The 21,719-nt window shown below is 36.7% G+C and overlaps 1 protein-coding gene across 1 annotated transcript; it reads left to right on the top strand.

Annotated features, from left to right (window-relative positions):
• Positions 1 to 18,704: 18,704 nt before the first annotated feature.
• LOC100731335 (olfactory receptor 7E24-like) lies at positions 18,705 to 19,634 on the top strand. The gene has a single exon (XM_003461718.1). The coding sequence runs from the start codon at positions 18,705 to 18,707 to the stop codon at positions 19,632 to 19,634; it is 930 nt and encodes a 309-aa protein (XP_003461766.1).
• Positions 19,635 to 21,719: the final 2,085 nt, after the last annotated feature.

Below are 21,719 nucleotides of genomic sequence, written 5' to 3'. Positions count from 1 at the left end.
AGAGGGCACCTGGAGGACCAGCACCAAGTGTCATCTCTGCCAGCAGAGAAGTTAAAAAGGTCACCTCTTCCAGTAATGAAACTAGAATGCTACAATGTCCATGGACAAAGGAAGGGTTTTTAGGTTTAAGACAAGAAGTTGAACATGGTAGGAAAAAATAAGGCCCAACTTGTGGTTTTAGAAAAGGAAGCTGCATGGGGTATAGAAGGACCAGAATGACACAACCCAGATGTCTACAGTCAAACACACTGAAGTCTTAGGTCTGAGGGTTGTGGGAGGTGGGAACAGGAACAACAGCAAAATAATACAAAATGAATGATTTGATCAGAAGCAGTACAAAAACCGTACATCAAAGTAGCTGTGTCTCAGACCAAAAGAACAAAGGACACTACCCAGAAAGAGAAAAGACTCAATGCGAAAAGAGGAAAATCCATGCAAATCATACATTAAGAGACTTGCTTCTGGAATATCCTAAAAATTCTTACAACACAGTGATAAAAAGACAACTCAATTTAAAAACAGACTAAGGATTTCAATAGGTATTTGCCCAAGGAATATAATCTGAGAAATGCACCAGTCATCTGAGAAATGCAAATCAAAACCACACTGAGAAGTCTAAAATGAAGTGGCAGACAAAAGACCCTTCACTCATTGCTGGGGGTCAGAGACAGAAGATGTAAACTGTGCAGTTGCTGTGGAAAACAGTTTGGTGGTTCCCCAAACTGAAAAATCTAGAGTTGCCACATGACAATTCAACGCTAGGTTTACACCCAGGAGAAATGAAAACCTGTCCACCCAAAGAACTGTTCATACATGCTCAAAGCAGCATTTATAATGGGCCAAATATGCAAATAACCAAATGTTCATCATCTGATGAATGAATGAACAAACTGTGGTACATCCATTTAATTGGTTGTTATTCAACCATGAAAAGGTACACAGTGAGATATGTTGCAACACACAGAGACCTTACAAGCATTATGCCGAGTGACAGAACCAACACAACCACACAGTGTGGTTCTATTCACAATAAAGCATTCCGAAGAGGCAAGTCCATAGAGACAGTGTATATTATTAGTTCCCAAAGGTTCAGAGAGGGAGACAAGTGGGATGTTGCTGTTAGTGCACTTTAGTTTCTTTTGGGAACAACAAAAATATTCCAAAATTAAATACTGATGTCAGCCATACAGCTGTGTGAATGCTAAAACCAGGGACCTGTTTAAAGTACTGCATTTTATGGTATATGAATTACCCAGGTCAGTAGAGCTATTACTGGATCAGGAGCTGGAGGATTACTCCAGAGGTGGCAGTAGAACCAGCACAATACTCCACCTTTGCCTGAGCAATGAAATAAGTGGAATGGACTCCACCGAAGGGGGTGCAGCAAATGCCACTAGCAGGGCACACCTCTGCAAGGACAAAGACAGTGCCTTCTAAATACAGAGGCTTTAAGACAGGCCAGCACACCTAGGACACTGAGGACAAGGCCCAGAAGTGAGAAAGAGAGGCCACCCCTGGACATGGCCCCAAGATCAGGAGAACCAAGGGAGTCAGGCAGTGTGACGGCCACAGCTGGTGCTGGTGAGCCCTCCTTTTCCGACTGATATGAATTCATCTGGAAGGAACTGGTCTGCACCCTGTACCAAATCAGGCACCATACACAGGACAGGGGCGCAGACACGTGGTCTGCTCTGAAGAGGGGTGACATTCTCTCTTCAGGGCAATAGGTGCCCCGGCCCAAGTTCAGTGCGAGGCTGGAATGTGAGGACAGTGATAGTGCCCAGAGTGAGGAGTGGTGCAGAATGGGGACTGGAAGGACCACTGACAGCCACTTCACAGCAGTGCTGCCACAACACCCACAATGCTTTGGGTCAGAAGGTGGCCCAGGTGGCCACTCAGTAACAGGGCTGAGGCTATAGACACACAAGGATGGCAAGTCACCCACAAATGTTCACTCAGTTATTTAAAGAATGGTATGTGGTGTTATTTAAAGTGAAACGAGCATTCCTGAATAAGTAAAGAGAGTAAAACCATGAGAAGACCTCTCTGGCTTGCTTCCTTTCAGTCTCCTCCAGGGCCTGAGCCCCATGCGGCCTGAGGGCACCTCCTGCTTGCTGATGGCCCTGCTGCTCAGAGGTCCTCCAGAGGAAGAAAGCTGCCAGCAGTCCTACCCGCTCTACACAGAAGCCACAGAAAGAAAGCCTGTGTGCTTCTCTTCCCAGCATGGTGCCAGGGTCCCCTCCTAACCCGCACAGCACAGACAAGCCACTCTTGGGTCCCTGCAGAGTTCTTAGCACTGGAAGCTATCCACCTTTATGTTAAAACAAACATCCAGAGGTGGGCCAAGCTATGGGACCCCATTCCAGCCTGGTGGACCACTGTCACCTGGAGGCCACACTGCAGTTGCCTTCTGGGAAGAGTGAGGTGGGCCGAGCCTTGTGACCCTATTCCAGCCTGGTGTACTGCTCTCTCTCTCTCTCTCCTGGGGGCCCTGCTGCAGCTGCCTGCTGCGAAGAATGAGTTGGGCCATGGCGCAGGACCTCATTCCAGCCTGGTGGAACTGCTCTCTCTCACCTGGGGGCCACACTGCAGCTGCCTACTGGGAAGAGTGAAGTAGGCCAAGCTGCAGGACCCCATTCCAGCCTCACAGCCCACTCTCTCTTGCCTGGGGACCATGCTACAGCTGCCTGCTGGGAAGGTTGAGGTGGGCCAAGCCACGGGGCTCCATTCCCACCTGGTGGCCCTCTGTCTCTCACCTGGGGTCACACCTCAGCAGCCTGCCAGGAAGATTGAGTTGGGCCCAGCCATGGGACCTTGTTCCAGCCTTGTTGACCACCCTCTCTCACCCGGAGGGCACACAGCAGCATCCCCACCTCAAGGAGGGACCTGGGCCAAGCTACAGAAAATCGCTCTGACTTGCCTGCGACCTACTTTCAGCCTGGAGAGCTCCAGCACCACTTCCACTGCCTGAAGGAAGGAGCAGCCCTGCTGAGGAGGGAAGCTTTGCTGCCACAGCAGGGAGCAGTGTAGATTTAGGAGGCTTTAGGCCTACCTGAGAGGAGCCTGGCAACCTCTTAATCTGGGGGTTCCCAGCCCAAGGAGGGAGCTACACTACCAGAGGAGTCCCAGGAGCCCAGGACATAAGAAACAATTTCAAACATGCCCAGGGGATGCTTGGAACAACACTTGAAGATCAAAATATAGGAAAATGACAAAACAAAAGACCAAAATTGCAATCTCAAACATCCAGCCCATCCGAACAAAGCCTAGGAGTCATATACATAGAAAAAAATATATGCCACATACCTGAAATACCTGAAATAATAGTAACCAAAATAAAGAAGCAAATCCAGGAAGCCTTAAAGGAATTCAAACTAGAAATAATCTCTCAGGTAAAAGAAGAAATGATAAAAGAAATGAAAGAGATGATGAACATATGTAAAGAAGACACAGTTAACAAATGGGAGGAACTAAACAAAAACATAGAATCCCTGACGAACAATGTAAGGAACAAACAGACTATATAAAGCAGATGCAAAGAGATATGCAAGAAATCAAAAATTCCATTGAAAGTTGTAAAAATGAACTCAATGAATGTGAAATAGAATTTTAGACCTTGAAGACAAGATTGTAGCCAGTGAACAGGAAAGGAAAGATCTTTTAAAAATCACAAGAAATCAGGAAATAATTCAACACCCAGAAGATGATGCAAAGAAAAACAATAAAAGGTTGATAGGGATAAATGAAAAAGAAGGGGACCACATAAAGGATGTCAAGAGGATATTGAGAAAGTAATAGCTGAAAATTTCCCAAACATGAGATTGGAAATGGAGATCAAGTTCAATAAAGCATATAGAATTCCAAATAGCTATCACCAAAATAAAACTACACCCAGACGTATAATAACTGCCAACCCAGAAATCGAACAAAAGAATAGAATATTAAAAGCTGTCAGAGAGAAAAGACAGATCACCTATAAAGGAAAATCTAACAGAATCACAGCAGACTTCTCAGCACAAACAACAAAGTCGAGAAGAACACGGAGTGAAGTATTTCAGACACTAAAGGAAAATGATTTCCAACCTAGACTGACGTACCCTGCAAGACTGTCCTTCAAAATCGAAGGAGAAATGAGATACTTACATGATAAAGAACAGCTAAAGAACTTCATGATCACCAAGCCAACAGTGCAAAGAATACTGAAAAACAGCCTAGATACATTTAGGAAAAAAACCACTAAACAAAGCAGACAATTAAATAGAACAGAAAGATAAAGATTCAACAGCAGAAAGATAACATGTCAACAATAAACCAACATATAAGAGTTATAACCATTAATGTAAATGGTCTAAATTCACCAATTAAAACAAACTGACTGGAAGAATGGATCAAGAAATAAAATCCAACCTTATGCTGTTTATAAGAAACCCATTTAACCCAAAAGGATACTCACAGACTAAAAATCAAAGGATGGAAAATAATACTTCATGCAACAGGAACCCCCAAAAAAGTGTAGTTATTCTGTTGCAGACAATGTGAACTTCAAACCAATAATTGTCAGAAAGGATAAAGAAGGTCACTACATACTCCTTAGGGGAAAATTTCAAGAGGAAGAGATGGGGCTGGGGATTTAGCTCAGCGGCATAAGCGCCTGCCTTGCAAGCAGGGAGTCGTGAGTTCGATCCCTGGTACCGATAAAAAATGAAAAAGACCCAAAAAAAAGAGGAAGGGATAACTATCTTAAATATATATGCACCAAATTCCAGAGCATGCAGTTATATAAAACAAGTATTAACAGAAATGAAAACCCAAATTATCAGTAATACAATTATTACAGGAGAACTTAACACATCATTGACACCAATGGGCAAATCAACCATACAGAAAATCAGCAAAGAAATAAAAGAACTGAATCACACCTGTCAACAAATAGACTTGATAGACAAATACAAAGTATTCCACCCAACAACATCAGAATACACATTCTTCTGAGCAGTACATGGGTCATACTCTAAAACAGACCATATATTAACTCACAGAACATATTTAAATAAATCCAAAAGGGTTGAATTTACCCGTTGAGGCTATCGGATCATAGCACTATGAAATTAGAAATTAATGTTAAAAGATACTGCAAAAATCTCATAAACACATGGAAACTGAATAACAAACTCTTGAGTAATCAGTGGGTCATAGGGGAAATTAAAGATGAAATTAAACAATATCTACAAGCAAACAAAAATACAAATACAACTTACCGGAATCTGTGGGATGCAATGAAAACTGTCCTCAGAACATAATTTATTGCTCTAAGTTCCCAAATCAGGAAAACAGAATGAATATAACTAAACAAACTAATGTTACACTTCAAACAACTAGAAAAGGAAGAGCAAGTCAAGCCCAAAGCCAAAAGAAGAGAAGAAATTATAAAAATCAGAGTAGAAATTAATGCAATACATACTAAGGAAACAATCCATAGAATCAAGAAATCAAATAGTTGGATCTTTGAAAGAATAAATAAAATTGATAAGACCCCAGCGAACCTTATTTTAAAAATGGAAGAAAAGCTCAAATTCATGCAATAAGAAATGAATAAGGTGAAATCACTACAGACTATAGAAATACAGAAGATCATCAACACCTATTTCAAAAACCTCTAATCTCAAAGGTTTGATAACACAGAAGAAATAGACAGATTCCTAAAAACATACAAAGTACCAAAGATAGGTCAAGAAGATGTAAAACTGCTGAAAAACCCAATCTCTATCAATGAAGTTGAAAATGTAATTAAGTCCTTACCTACAAAGAAGATCCTAGGCTCAGACGGATTCACTGAAGAATTCTAGAAGAAATACAAAGAAGATCTAATGCTGACACTCCTCAAACTCTTCAATGAAATTAAAAGGGAAGCAATCCTTCCTAAGTCATTACTGGAAGCAAATATTACTCTAGTAGCAAAACCTGAGAAAGACCCAACTAAAAAAGAGAACTATAGACCAATCTCCCTAATGAACACAGATGTAAAAATCCTCAATAAAATATTGGCAAATAGGCTGCAGCAAATCATCAAGAAGATTGCATACCATGCCCAAGTGGGATTCATCCCAGTCATGCAGGGACAGTTAAATATCCATAAATCATAAATGTAATCCACCATATCAATAAAGCCAAAAGTAAGAATCACATGATCATTTCTATAGATGCAGAAAAAGGTTTCAATAAGATCCAACATTCATTCATGACAAGAACTTTACAGAATATTGGAATAGATTATCTTAACCCTAATATGATAAGGGCCATCCAGGATAAACCAACAGCCAGTATCATACTAAATGGCCAAAAATTGAAGGGGTTTACTTTAAAATCAGGCACAAGACAAGGATGTATTTTATCACCACACCTATTTAATATGGTAATGGAAATACTAGCCAGAGCAATTAGACAAAAGAAACAAATAAAAGGGGTAAAGATAGGAAAAGAAGATAAATTATCATTGTTTGAAGATGAGATGATATGATATGCTACATAGAAGACCCCCTAAACTCCATTGAAATACCCTTAGATATAATAAATAAATTCAGTAATATAGCTGAATAAAAAATCAATACTCAAAATCAATAACATCCCTATAACACTAAAAACAAAATCACACAGAGAGAAATAAGAGAAGCCACACCCTTCACACAAGCAACCAAAAAAATGAAATATTTAGGAATTACTCTTATGAAAGAAGTGAAAGACTTATACAGGGAAAATTATAATACACTGAAAAAAGAAATCGAAGATGATCTCAGAAAATGGAAAGACATCCCTTGCTCATGGATAGGAAGAATATTGTGAAAATGGCCATTATCCCAAAACTGTTATACAGATTCAACGCAATCACAATAAAAATACCATTAATGTACCTCATAGATCTAGAGAAATCACTCCTAAAATTCATCTGGCATGAGAAGAGACATAGAATAGCAAAGACAGGTCTAAGGAACAAAGTCAAGGCAGGAGGCATCACAAGCCCTGACCTGAAGGTATAATACAAAGCATCCATACTAAAATCACCATGGTAGTGGAATCAAAATAGAGCCAAAGATCAATGGAATAGATTAGAAGATACAACCACAACTACAAACACACTCAACCACCTTATCTTTGATAAAGGTGCCAAACAGGTTCACTGGAAGAAGGAAAGTCTCTTTAATAAATAGTGTTGGAAAACCTGGCTCTCTATATGCTGAAAACTAAAACTAAACCCATGCTTATCACTATGTAGTAAATTAAAATCTACATGGATCAAAGATCGTAATATTTAAACATAAACACTAAATCTATTGGAAGACAAATTGGGTAGAATCTTGAAGTCATAGGGGTAGGTAGAGAATTCATGAACAGGATTCAACCCACACGGGAAATACTTCCCAGAATCAATAACTGGGATCACCTCTTATTAAAAAGTTTCTGTATGTCAAAAGAAATATCCAGCATAATGAAAAGAAAACCCACACACTGTGAAAAAATCTTAGTGAACTCTCTCTCAGACAAGGGACTTCTGTCTAAGACATATAAAGAATTTTTAAAAATCAAACCCCCAAAATTTAAAGATCCAATCCAAAAATGGGAATCTGACATAAATACACACTTCTTAGATGAAGAAATACAAATGGCAAATAAATACACAAAAAGTGTTCATGATCATTAGTCATTAGAGAAATGCAAATTAAAACAACACTGAGATTCCATCTCACTCCTGAAAGAATGGCCAGAATCAAGAAAACCAACAACAACAAATGCTAGAGACGCTCTGGGGAAAAAGGATCTCTCCTGCACTGTTTGTGGGAGTGGTACAACCATTGTGGAGGTCAGTCTGTGGATTTCTCTAAAAGCTGGGATTGGAAGTCCCATTTGTTCTGGCTATTCCACTTCTAGGCATATTCCCAGAAGAACTGAAAGCATCATGCCACAGTGATATATGTGCACCTATGTTTATAGCAGAGCAATTTGTAATCACCAGATCCTGGAAAATAATCAAGTGTCCATCAACTGAGGAATGGATTAAAAAGTTCTTGTATTTTTATACAATGGAGTACTACTCAGCTATAAAGAAGGACCACATTGAGATATTTAAAAATAAATGGGCTCAGTTGGAGACCATACTCATAAGTGAAATAAATCAAACTCACATGTATGAATGCCGAATAGTTTCTCTATTGTAAGAAATGATTCAATATATAAAAGTATGTGGTAATCATGATTCCCCATTATGTGGCTTTGAGTCTTTATAAAGTTTTAACTCATTAATTGAAATGGCTTTATTCTGGGCTGCTTGATATTATTACCTGTGATGAAATGAACAGCTATTTTGAAGAAAACAAAACATCATAATAGCTAGTGCTGATTTAATATCATCTTTTTTTGAAGTCCCACCACTTGCTCTTCTGTCTCCATTGGTTTTATCATGTCGTACCTTACTGGATTTTAGTATATGTTATAGTATAAACAAAAATTTTTATTAGCAAAGAGATAATGTAGAAATCATTGTTCATCTTCCAGTAGCTATTTCTAAATATCCTGTAATACTTTCATCCACTTGAACGGTTTCACACTGTCTTGATATGTTTGATACTTTAGTATATGAAGTTATATTCAAATATTTCAAGGAAAGAGACACTATGGTAACCACCATTAAGTTGGGTTATTTGGTGGTGAAGCACTAGGTTGTTGAAATTGTCATGCTTTGACCCATATTATTATGTTGTCATGGCCTCTTTTATCTCATTCTCCCCCTTATTCATTAAAAAATTAATTTTTAATTTTGTTATTTTTTAATTAAGGGAAAAATCAAAAAATTTAGCAGGATACATTATAGTAACTTTTTTGATTTCCTATTAACTTGATTTGAAGCCCTGTATTACTCCCACTATTTTGTTTTGACTGATTAGACTCTGTTCTGTTCTGTTTGATAGTATCAAGTTTGAGTGTCTAGACAACTACTTTGAAGGCATTAAGATTCACTATGATACCCATTCTGGTTTGACTATTATCTGCTTTTGAAGTCCTGTAATGTTTCCAATGTGTAGGTTTTATTGGTCTTGTTCTGTAGTGTTTTGTTCAATTTTATTATACCTAATGATATAGGAAATTCTTTTTAAGGAAGCAAGAGGCATTATGTTAACCATTGTTAATAGCCTTGTATTCTGTTTTTACAGCATGTGCTATGTCTATCCTTTGTTTTGACTGACTGTTTTGTTGTTTCATATTTGGTTTTACTATCTTCCAAAAAATGTAATGAGAAATATGGGAGTAATAAAACCCAAAATGTGCAAATATTGTTATAAAAATAGAGGGAAAAAAGTGCTCTAAAGGATACAACTGGAAGTGTGTTTAGGTGTGTTAAGATAGATGACCATATTACTGAGTTTTTGTTGAATCATTGAACACAAGTGTTTTCAGTCTCACTATTTGAATGTCCACTTTGTATGCTTTAATCCTGTTACTTGAACAACTATTTCTAAGATGACAATATGTAATCTATTAACTAGTGAATTCTTACCGTTTTTTTGTAATTCTGTATTACTTGTACCCTTATATTGTTTTTTTTTCTTATTTTCCTTTAAATAAAAAAGTTTTTAAAAAAGAAATCAACTGATAATAAATGTTGGTGGGGCTGTGAGGAAAAAGGAACACTGCTCCACTGCTGGTGGGAGTGTAGACTGGAGCAACCACTATGGAAGTCAGTGTGGAGATTACTCAAAAAGCTATACCCCTTCTGAGTATTTTCCCAGAAAAATTGAAAATGTCATGCCACAGCAATTTATGTGCACCCAATTTTATAGCAGCATACTTTGAAACAGCTGAATCTTGGAACCAACCAAAATACCCATCAACTGCAGAATGGATAAAAACATATGGTATTTTTATACAGTGGAATATTATTCATCTATAAAAAGCATAATTTTGAGGCTTTTATAGGTAAATGGAGGCAGCTTGAGACCATATTCATAAGTGAAATAAATCAAACTCACATTTTTAAATATCATATTGTCTCCCTAGTATAAAAATAATAAATAAAAATCTGAAAGTCTAACATGACCTGAAATACACAATAAATATTATAATAATCAAAGGGAAAAAATGCTCAAAATGACAGAACAACTAGAATAAGGGAAATGAAAAAAGGTAGAAAGGAAAAGATTATGTGTATGTTGGTAAACACATGAATGTGTGTGTATATATATATATATATATATATATGTGCTAAATAATAACTATACTACTAATCTCTGTTAGTTCATCAAAAAGAACAGTTTGTGCTGTCACTGTGTGACTAATCAACTCTGTGTCTAGATTTTATAACCTAAACAACTTCTAAGACAACAACATGCAATATATTAACTAGTATTAATTCCCTACTTTTTGAAATTCTGTATCATTACTATTTTATTTGTTTTTCTTTAAAAAAATAAAAATAGCTGCGATACTATCACACATAATAAAATCAAATAAAGCATAACAGAATACAACAAATTAAACAAAAGAATGGAAACATTATAGGACTTCAAAACACGATAATAGGAAACTAACAATGGTTACCATAATTCATTCTGTCATGTAGAAAATAGCTACCCGTTCCATCAGGCACAGTAAAATCTAACAAATTAAGACAGAACAAAACCAAACCTAATAAAATTATGAAAGTGATATAAGAGTTTAAGACAGGACAATAAGAAATTAATAGTGGTTACCATCTTCCCCTTCCTAAGTGTATCCTCCAATATCACTTTCATAATATCTATTGTGCTTTTTTGGATCCCACTAATTCCCTCAGTCTTTTATGTTAGGGAGATAACTCAGTGTTCACCTGTATGAGTTCAAACCCTTTCAACGATGAACATGCTCTCCAGTTGTAGCCATTTACCTACAAGTGTCTCAAGATTATTCTACTTTATAGCTGGGTAGCTTTCCATTGTATGAAAATACCATGTCTTTCTTATCCATTCTTTGGTCTACAGCCAATTTATGCTTGCTTTATTATTCTCTCCTGTCATGTGGAACAATTGTTTTCTTTCCTTTGATTTTCAGTCTATGTGTTAAATATGTTTCTTTTATACAGTCGATTGATGGATCTTGTTTCTTGATTCAGTCTCCTTGTGTGTCTTTTTCTTGGTGTATTCAGGTCATCTACATTAATGGTTAGTATCAACATACACTGGTTCTTCTCTGTCATGCTATCCTCCTGCTGTCGGCCCTCCACTTTTCCCCTTCATTCAATTGCCTGTCCTGTTTGATGATTATCCTCTGCTGCTGTTCCTGGAACCATGGTAATCTTTATCTCTCTCTAGAATATCCTTCATCACTCTCTGTATGATTGGTCATGAATTCCTTCAGTTGTATTTTGTCATGAAAGTATCATTTTTCCATCAATTTTGAAAGATAATTTTCCAGGATACATCAATCTAGGTTGAAAGTTGTTTTCTTTCAGGATTTGAAACACTTCATTCCAAATTGGGTGTAGATTTGCTTTGGTTGTAGGTAGTTGGAGTTCTACATGCCTCGCATATCTGTATGCCAGATCCTTTCCCCATATTTGGGAAGTTGTCTTCTATTGATTCTGTAAATAGTCTTCTTATTTCATTTGTGTTGATCCCTGCTTCTACACTGATATATATCATTCTTACATTATTTTTCTTTGTAATATCTTGTACCCATTTAATTATGACAACAGGTTGAAAGGACATAAAAAAAAAATAGAAAGACATACCCTTGACATGAAAAAGCAGACTCAATGTTGTCAAAATGGTTGTATTACAGAAAATGTCATATAGATTAAATCAAATTCCAATCAAAATAGCAATAATAGTCTTAGAAAAATTAGAAAAAATGATTCTAAAATGCATGAAAAAACTCAGAAAAGCCAGACATAACTCAGAAAAATTCAGAATAGCCAGCAATCCTTATAGGACCCTGACCTAGGACTGCTAATCTCAAGGGTATAACTAAAGAATAAAACACAGACACAATACATATGTTTAGTTACAAGGGGAGTCAGGATGGTCAAAATCCAATGAATGGATAAGACCACAGGACATGGTATTGCTGGCCTTTATTAGAGGCATGGCTTGATTAGAGTGGTCAGTGCTGTGGGCTACAGGAGGTGACAGCGTGAACAGCTGATGCAGGAAAGTTTCAAGGATTGGATGAATAAAGCATTTTTGGAAAGCACCCAGAACAGATCATGGTTAACTAGAAGCCTGATTATTTGCTGTGACTACTGAGCTACAAGGAATTGGATGAATGCAAATATTCTGCTGCATATCTTGCTTTGAGGCACAAGGAATTCACAGATCCTGTGCTCGTTTAAGTATTAGCATTTGGCCTGGGGGTTTAATCTCATCCCCATGCCACACACTCCAGGCTGCACTAGGGCAAGTTAAATACAATTTTACATTTCTTCCAAGGTCCAGCAATGATTGTGTGTAATTATGCCATGGATAGGTGAAATAGTTCACCTTCAATGGCAGCTCAACTATTACATTAACATTTTTAATTTTAAATGTGCATTTCTGAAATTTATAAGTAGATTGATGTTACAAATTGTTCACGTTGAGCATGATACTAAATATGTTTTTGTTTCATTTGTACATTTGGAATGTCCTGATAGCAGAAGCACTTTGTCGAATGCCTAGTTAGGAGATATAATCAAATACAGTGATTAAGACAGTATTTAATTCATAGAACTTGATATATAATCAAAACTTATTGTCAATTTATTATTGACAAAAGGCTTATCCACTTATGTGCTTTGCAGTTTGAAATTCACTTTCAAAATGAGTTGAAAATCGTTGTGTGAGTGGAACAGAACATATTGTTCATTTTGAACCCTTCCTACCTGAAAGAACTCTCAGGTGAAACATCTAATATACACACCTGGTAAGATTGGGTAAATGCGTCCGCATTATCATCATCTACTATAGTAATGATGTAATTCAAGCTAATGAATGGCATTCTATTTCAGATGCTTTATCTTCTGGGTGGTAGTTGATCATCATATTTTTATGTTGATCCAATGTATTCTTAAGAGATCTTAGCAGGTAACCATTTACTTATAGAATAAAAATCTAGTTCAGTAAGGCAAAGTTATCCCATCTCTACTCTCCCTGGTCACATATTTAAAATATTTAAATGTTATATGCATAAAGGTCCTATGTGTTCTTTTTGAAAAAATTTGACTAATATACTAAACAGCCCACTATAAAATATACGAATTAGGCACGTGCTTCATGAAATGCTACCATGTTAGGCTTTGAATCCTTTGAAGAAATGTGTTCTATTTTCCTTTTACAATATTCATATTTCCCAGTGCACTGAAGAAACTATTTACTGTTTTAGAAGGAAAACAAGGATGTGAAAATTGCTAATTTTGTATGTACACTTTCCACCTCCTTTAACTTACTACTTGGACAAATTCCCCAGTACCATAGTGGAGCATTGCTGGTACCATGCTTTCCCTCAATAATCTTCAGCAATTTCTCATACCACAAAATTAATTCATCAGCACCTGCGTTTTACACCCATGAGTACTCTATTTTATACTGCTGGTCCTGGCTGGGATCATTCTCCACAAGGGCAGACAGGGAGTGCTTGCAACCTGGTGCTTTTATATGATGCATAAGCATGAGTTACAAAGCTGAGACACACATCCTGGCAGTGCTCTGATTAGCTGGCAAGGTGCTATCATTAGTTGCAAGGTTATATCATTGATCATGAAGCTTGTTTCAATCAGAAATCCTGCATGTTTGGTGAAGCTCTTGCGGTTAAATTGGTTAAGAAAGTAATTATAGAGCCATGAAGCAGTTATAGAGCTAGGTAGTTTCAAAAAGAATAAAGTTTTTTAAAAATAGGAACAATGTTCCTTTTAGAGGTTTTCCCTTTCAGTGTTAGCATTGCATTTTCATGGCTTTAATTTGCTATAACTTTGCATAGCAAAATTCTATTGGAAAGAACATGTGATTTTAAAGTTGAGTGTAAAGTTTCAGTTTGCAAAATGAAAATTTCTGAAGATAAATGATGGGTAATTCATAATGTGCAAGTTATTGATAATCTGGTGATGAGGAGAAATTATTTGTTGTGTATTTTACTCCAAAAATCAAATAAAGGAAAATATTTAAGTGTTTTATATAAAAGAAAATATTTAAGTGTTAAATATAAGTGGCAGAAGTGATTAGGATAAATCAGCTTTACTTAGTAGATGAAGAAACCAAAACCTCTGGTGGTCATTTATACTCTTTTGGTCTCCTCATTTCGTTAGTGATAAGAAGTCCTTAGAGACAGGGATGGCATGGGCAAATTTGGGTAATTGTGAGCTCTGTGCATTGAGACTCCCAGGACAGAGAGCAGTCAATAATCAGTTTGTGCCACAGCCATCTAGTGACTCTAGTGCAGAGACTTGCATTTATCTGCTCCAGGGTCTATTACTGTCTGAATCAGGAAGCTCCTATGTGTGAATTTATATTGACTTAAATCCCAACGATAGAGAGAACTTCATCAGGCAGCAGAGATGGGGGTGTCTTTGGATTTTCTCTCCTTGACAATGACCCAGTAGAGAAACAGTATCACCTAGTAAGTGCAGTGGGACCTCAATGATATGGGAAAGATTTTTCAAATTATTTTTGCCTTATCAGGAGGAGAAACATAACAGTTTGGGTAGCCAGTTGGAAGGATACAAATAAGAGAAGTATCAGTTATAAAGTAATGGTATTTATGTGTTGTAGTGGGGGATAGGAGAATTATTTCAATTCTGCTTTCTACACACCCATTTGAACTTCCATTAATGTCTCACACATAACAGCAAAAAATGTGTCCTGCAGTGTTTCCTTAGCAATGATGATGGTGATGAGGATGCAGACATGTCACAGTGAACTATAATATCATGAACTGCGTTTTGGAACTTCCCATATGTTACACACTGAGTAATGTTTTCTATGTGTCTTGTTTTATTTCATGTGCTTAGTCTTACTGTAGTTATAAGTGCCCACATTGCTATTGCTTGTAGAAAATGAAAGAGTCTGTCATTTTGATGGAACCTGCTTTGGGTTGTTAGGTTAATAAAAAAGACTCAGTTTATTTGGGCTGTTTGATTACAGACATGGGGTATCGTTGGGCAATGATTCTGTTAGGTTGTCCTCCTAACACAAAGAGACATATCACTTCTCTGTCACTTTAAGAGAGGCTCCTTGTGTTCTTAGCTTTTGAAGTTTCAAAAATCTCATATGGCAGAGAGCTGGATGACACCAACTACATCCTCCATAGATAGCGTTAGAGGACAGAAAGATCTCAGAGAGTCCACCCTTGATAAATCAATATAGATATCTGTAGGAAGTCTTTGAGTTTATTTCACACTGTCAAATGAGGAAATGCCAAGTCTTGGTTTCATTTCCATTTAAGAAATGAGAGACTTAATATGTACCTCTGAAACACCATTGGTTATGAAGTCTGAACCTGTGCTGAAATCCTTCTATGGACTGAGGAATAATGAAAAGTGTTAGTGCATTGGGTAGTATCTGCCAATTTACCTTTTAATCTTTTCACCTTGTTTTTCACATGGTAAGAGCAGGTTTTCAGTGTCCCTGAAAGAACATTACTGCTAGTTTTGAGTTCTAGTTGAAACAACTGCAGTAAGTATTTTACAGATAAGGGGTGTTCTACTTAGAGTTAATGTGCATCAAATTAGAGCAAAATAAAATTTATTCATTAGTGATAAGTATAGTCTCCATACCAATTAGATATCTTGTGAGTTGAAGTTACTCTTTTTCTACACCTGTAGGAAGACATTTTACTTTAGTGTAATCATAGGCATAAGTTTGGAAAGGAATCATGTACTTCATGTATTTCACTGTACATCTGATTTACCAGACCTGTGCCTCATTTGACCCAGAATAGGCATCAAAACTACATGCTTGCATTGAACATGAAAAAGACCCTTTCCTGAGTCACAATTCTTGTGCTCAACTAGCATGATGTGAAGTTGCTTAGTACATTCTCATCTGCATGTTCATCCCTTTCACAAATGACCCACAGATGGAGACACAGGATAAAATAGCTTCTATCTGTGTCTCTGTCGAGTGTATGACTATATAATTCATTTAATCACATCTATCTCAAAAGCACAACAGAGATGTTCATGGATGCAAAAGGCAGAAAGTGGGGAGAGCAGGTAAATGTTTGTGTCAGGCAGGGGTGCAGTTCAGACCTTCATATCATTTTTGCCCTTCCATATCTTTTGAATACAATTGACTATTTGTCAGTAAACCACCTACTTGAATAATTGTTTGACTCTGCTTTAAAACCAAAGTCTCACAATTACTAAGTTCTTTTATAGTTGCCACACATGTAGAGATTAATGTTATTTTCCTTATTTTCCTCAGAAGGTATGAGCACAGAGCCTAAGAGAGATTCACACACATTCAGCATATCCTGAAGGATAATGTCACAGGGCTAAAATGTTCATTTCCTCTGTGCTGTTCTTTGACAGAGGCTCCACAGTGGAGAAAAATGAAAATGTTATTCCACACATGGTGATGAAATTTCTTTGTGTGTTATCATAAAGAGATCAGTACTGGAAAGGCCCCAGGCATAATTTGAAGGTATTTCTAAAGAAGAAGAGGATGTGAGTGATAATGAGTAATGCAGGAGGGTTAAAATTTTAACTGTATGTGTTATCAGAAAAGTGTTCCCACAATGTATTATATCCCAATTTTCACATGAGTGACAGAGAGGCACAAGAATTTTGAAAAGATAGTCATAATAAAATTAGAAGGTAAATCCTCTTTATGTCTGTCGTCTGTCTGCCTGTCTGTCTCTGGAAATGCTGTACATTCATTAAAGGAGACTGAACTCATGTTGATGAAACTTAGTCTATTTGGGAGTAATAGGTGTTTCATTATACACTGCTCAGGTGAGTCTTGGGTCCCTTTTAGGTAAGTTTTTAAGAAAACTCCTTGTGGATTCATAAATCAACGTTGACCTGAAAACATTGACAGGAAAATATACACATAAAGTTCATTACAACAGATTCCTTTACGGACAAGAAAGCAAGAGGAATCAGTTACAGAGATATCAAAAGTTCAAGTTTCCTTGGTAGCTATTCAGATGTCTAAGTAATATTAATACTGACATCAATATCATTAAATATGCCTGTCAGCATCTATAGAGAAAACATTAATCAGGCATTTTCTAAATGCCAGAAAGTATTCTAAGGTGTTTCTGAACTCTTATTCAAGAAAGCAACTCAAACACTTGAAATGTAAATATTAAAGATTAAATTTATTGTCTTAAGCCTAGGGTATCTGGATATTTTAAAATATTCTCAGATAGGTAGCCTGACTGAACATCACAGGGCACTGGATTAAAATATCCCCAGATAAATATATTACTAAGTTAGAACCAACAATGGTGTAAGTTAAAAGATTTTCAAAATATTTTCTTACGTCAACCATAGCAGCAGGTAATTCTTGACCCCATTTTACAGATGGGGAAAGAACATTATTTACAGTTGTGTGTAAAATGTTTCATGTACATTTTTATTGTAGCTGTATTTTAGGGATGTTTATGTTATTTCAATTATTGTTTGATTAAAGTTTTTCCCAATTAAATCACAGTATGGCTTGACTAAAAATATATCTTTCCTGATTTCCTCCACATAGCTGAAATAAGGAAAATGCAACACTGACATATCACTGTCATACCAGTGGATATGAAAATCCATTGGATAGATCTAGGACGGTTGAGACTCAATCATGGTGTTGGGACTTTCTTTGTTTCCAAAGTTTTCATCCAGATATAAAAGGGTTTGTGATAAGAACAGCAACAATGTATATTATCAAACTGTGGTATTACACAGAATCAAAAAAGTGATGTCTTATATAACAGATATTTTAGTGATACTGCTAGATAAAATAAACATGCATAAAATTTAAGGCCCAAGTGTGCTTCCTCTCATTGATGATTTTTAGTTACTGACAGATGTAGTGTACAATACTGCCTAAATATGTCATGTGGTCATTACGTAGGAAGAATGTACATGTATGTAAACCTACTAAATAAAAATCTGAGTACAACAAAGACAAGGATAGAAGTTTCATATTAAATAATTTATACTCAAAGACTAAATGAGCTCTTACATCCTTAGGAGACAGAAACCCTAAAACCTGACAATGAGGCAATGTTACTGGGAGGTAACTGACTCAATCCAATGTATTCTGACAATGTAGAACTAACTTTAAATTATGGCAATGTAGTTTTAGATTGTATAACATTTATAGATGTTCTAAGTCAAAAGGAATTTTGTACCATTTTCTGGGAAAAATAAGAAATATTTGAATGCTTTTGATTTCTGTCCATAGTGTCATTTTTTTAAAGTTGCCTGTGTTTTATTGGAATCAAAGACTCCTGAACACCATATCCTTGGTCGGCTTACACTGTGTAGTACAATATCTGTTCTACAAGTGAACAAAATGTGATGGATAACTACAATAATGAGTCCTTGAGGGTTAAATTTATCACAGTATAGCAATGCTGCGAAAGGTTTCAGATCTCACATGGCAATATATTGTTTGTGAATACTTGAATTCATATTACATACATAGTTTTGTGTCCTACTTTTCTTTACATTTTTCCAATGAATTTTCTTTTTGCATAGATATTCAAGCACTATGGGAACACATAACCTAACAACTGTCTCAGAGTTCCATCTCATGAGCTTCTCAGAGGACCCAGACCTGCAGCCCATCCTCTTTGGACTTTTCCTGTCCATCTACCTGGTCACACTGCTCGGGAACCTGCTCCTCATCCTGGCCGTCAGCTCTGACCCCCACCTGCACACCCCCATGTACTTCTTCCTCTCCAACCTGTCCTTGGCTGATATCTGTTTAACCTCCTCCACAGTCCCTAAGATGATTGTAGACATCCTAACTCACAGCAGAGTCATCTCCTACATGGGCTGCCTGACACAGATGTCTCTGTTTATCCTTTTTGCATGTATGGACAACATGCTTCTGACTGTGATGGCCTATGACCGCTTTGTGGCCATCTGCCACCCCCTGCATTATGCAGCCATTATGAACCCTCAGCTCTGTGTCTTACTACTTTTTGTGTCAGTATTTATTAGCCTCTTAGGCTCTCAAGTGCACAATTTAATTGCCTTGCAACTCACGTGTTTCGAAGGTGTAGAAATTGCTAATTTCTTTTGTGACCCTTCTCAGCTCCTTAACCTTGCATGTTCTGATACTGTAATCAGAACCATAGTCACCTATATTGTTACTGCCATATTTGGCTTTTTCCCAATATTGGGGATTATTTCCTCATACTATAAAATTGTTTCCTCCCTTCTGAAAATCTCAAAATCTGGGGGAAGGTACAAAGCTTTTTCTACGTGTAGTTCTCACCTGTCACTTGTTTGCTTATTTTATGGAACAGGCCTTCTAACTTACCTCGGGTCAAGTGTGTCCTATTCTCCCAGTAAGGCTATGGTGGCCTCACTGATGTACTCTGTGGTCACTCCTATGCTGAATCCTTTCATCTACAGCCTAAGGAATAGGGACATTAGCAGCACCCTGAAGAGGCTCTGCAGCTGGTGGGTCTAATCCAAGCACACACTTGGCATCTATCTGAAAAGTAGTTTGGAAAATGTGGTAAAACTGAAGAACTAAAATATACCTGCAAATACTGTCTCCTTTGTTACATTGTTTCATAAGCTTGATGTTTTCAATTTTACATCCTGTTTCAGCCTAGAATTCCAAGAGGCAAAAGACGTCCAATGTGGTTTCTCTGTCTGGCCATATGAAGATAGGCATTGTGGGGTCTTACTTCAATGGAAATGAATTAAAAATGAAACTGGTTATCTTAAATTTCTAATGTTTCCTCCACTCAAGTTGAAATCCATGTCCAAATGTTAAAAAGGACTTGAATTAGCTCTTAACCTGAAGGGGATATTTTCTTTTATGGGATCCTATAATTAGGCTGCCCCCACTGCCTTACTATTTTATTTTAGGATTAAAAAGACACACACACACACACACACACACACACACACACACACACACACACACAAAGCAATAATGATAAACAACAAGAAACCAAATACAATAACAGTACAGGTTTATAAAGCAAGATTTTAGGATTTGACAGTGGTTGCCGTATTGTACAATGTTACCCTCAAGAGGATTGCTTAGATTTGCAGATATAGATAGATATGTAAAATTGATCTAAATATGAGTATTAACTGTTATTTTTCAATAATTAAAACAATTAATAGTATAGTCAGTTTAGTTATCATATATATATACATATATATATATATAATATATATAATTTGTATATATGGGAAAATGCTCAGAAGCATGATAGCTGGGTCAAAAGAAACCCTAATCCCAGATATTTTTTAGGAACTTCCACACTGATTTCCACAGTGGTTGCACCAATCTACACTCTCATCAAAAGTGGAGAAGGGTTCCTTTTTGCCACAGAACACCCAGCATTTGTTGTTGGCTGATTTCTTGACCATGGCCATTCTTTCAGGGGTGAGATGGAATCTCAGTGTTGTTTTAATTTGTATTTACTGAATGATCATTGATGTTGAACATTTCTTCATATATTTATTTTCCATTTGTATGTCTTTATCTGAGAAGTATGTATTCAACTCAGATGCCCATTTTGGGACTGAGTCCTTGTGATTTTTTTAAAATCTTTATAAGTTCTAGGTAGTCCTTTCTTTAAAGAACAGGTGGCTATTTTCCCAATTTGTGGGTTTTCTTTTCATTTTATTGGAGATTTACTTTGATATGCATAAACATTTTAATAAGCCAAAACCCCAGTCATTGATTCTGGGAAGTGTCTCCCATGCAGCTTGATTTTTGTTCATAAATTCACTACTCCTATGTCATCAAGATTTCTATGTACTTTGTCTTCCAGTGGATTGTTTCTGTTTTAATATTTAGATCTTTGATCCACTTTGACTTAGTTTAGTGCATGGTAATAGACATGGGCTATTAGTTTTTGTTTCCATCATTAGGAGAGCCAGTTGTTCCAGCATCACTTACTAAAGAGGCTTTCTTCCGAAGTACATGTTTATCCCCTTTTTCAAAGACAAGGTGGCTGAATGTGTTTGTTGTTATGATTGTATCTTCTAATCTCGTCCATTGATCTTCAGGTCTGTTTTTATTCCAGTAACATGCTGAATTTATCACACCAGCTTTGTAATATAATTTCAATAAAGGATCGTGATGCCTCCTGCCTTACATTTGTTGCCCAGGTTTGCCTTTCTTATTCTAAGTCTTTTCTGGTTGCAGATAAATTTTAGGGATGCTTTCTTGACATATGTGAGGTATGCAAACGGTATTTTGATTGAAATTGCATTGAATCTGTATAACAGTTTTTGCAGAGTGGCCAGTTTCACAAAGTTTGTTCTTCCTATTCCATGAACAAGGAATGTTTTTCCATTTTTTGAAGTCCCCTTCAATTTCCTCTTCAGTATAATGTAGTTTTCACTGTGTAGATTTTTTACTTCCTTTGTTCAGTTGATTCCTAAGTATTTCAAATTTTTGGATGCTACAATGAAGGGTGTGATTTTAATTATTTCCCTCTCAGTGAGTTTGTTGTTTGTCTAGAGGAATGTTATTGATTTTTTGAGTGTTGACCTTATATCCAGCCACATTACTGAATCTGGTTAT

Source organism: Cavia porcellus, unplaced genomic scaffold (genome assembly GCF_034190915.1).
Source record: "Cavia porcellus strain 051 isolate PalLab524CR breed Dunkin Hartley unplaced genomic scaffold, mCavPor4.1 scaffold_17, whole genome shotgun sequence".
NCBI classification, from domain to species: Eukaryota; Metazoa; Chordata; class Mammalia; order Rodentia; family Caviidae; genus Cavia; species Cavia porcellus.
This window is presented reverse-complemented; position numbering and strand designations above follow the sequence as displayed.

Coding starts and splice junctions, on each gene's coding strand:
- LOC100731335 (XM_003461718.1), top strand. CDS start 18,705: ATGGGAACACATAACCTAACAACTGTCTCAGAGTTCCATCTCATGAGC.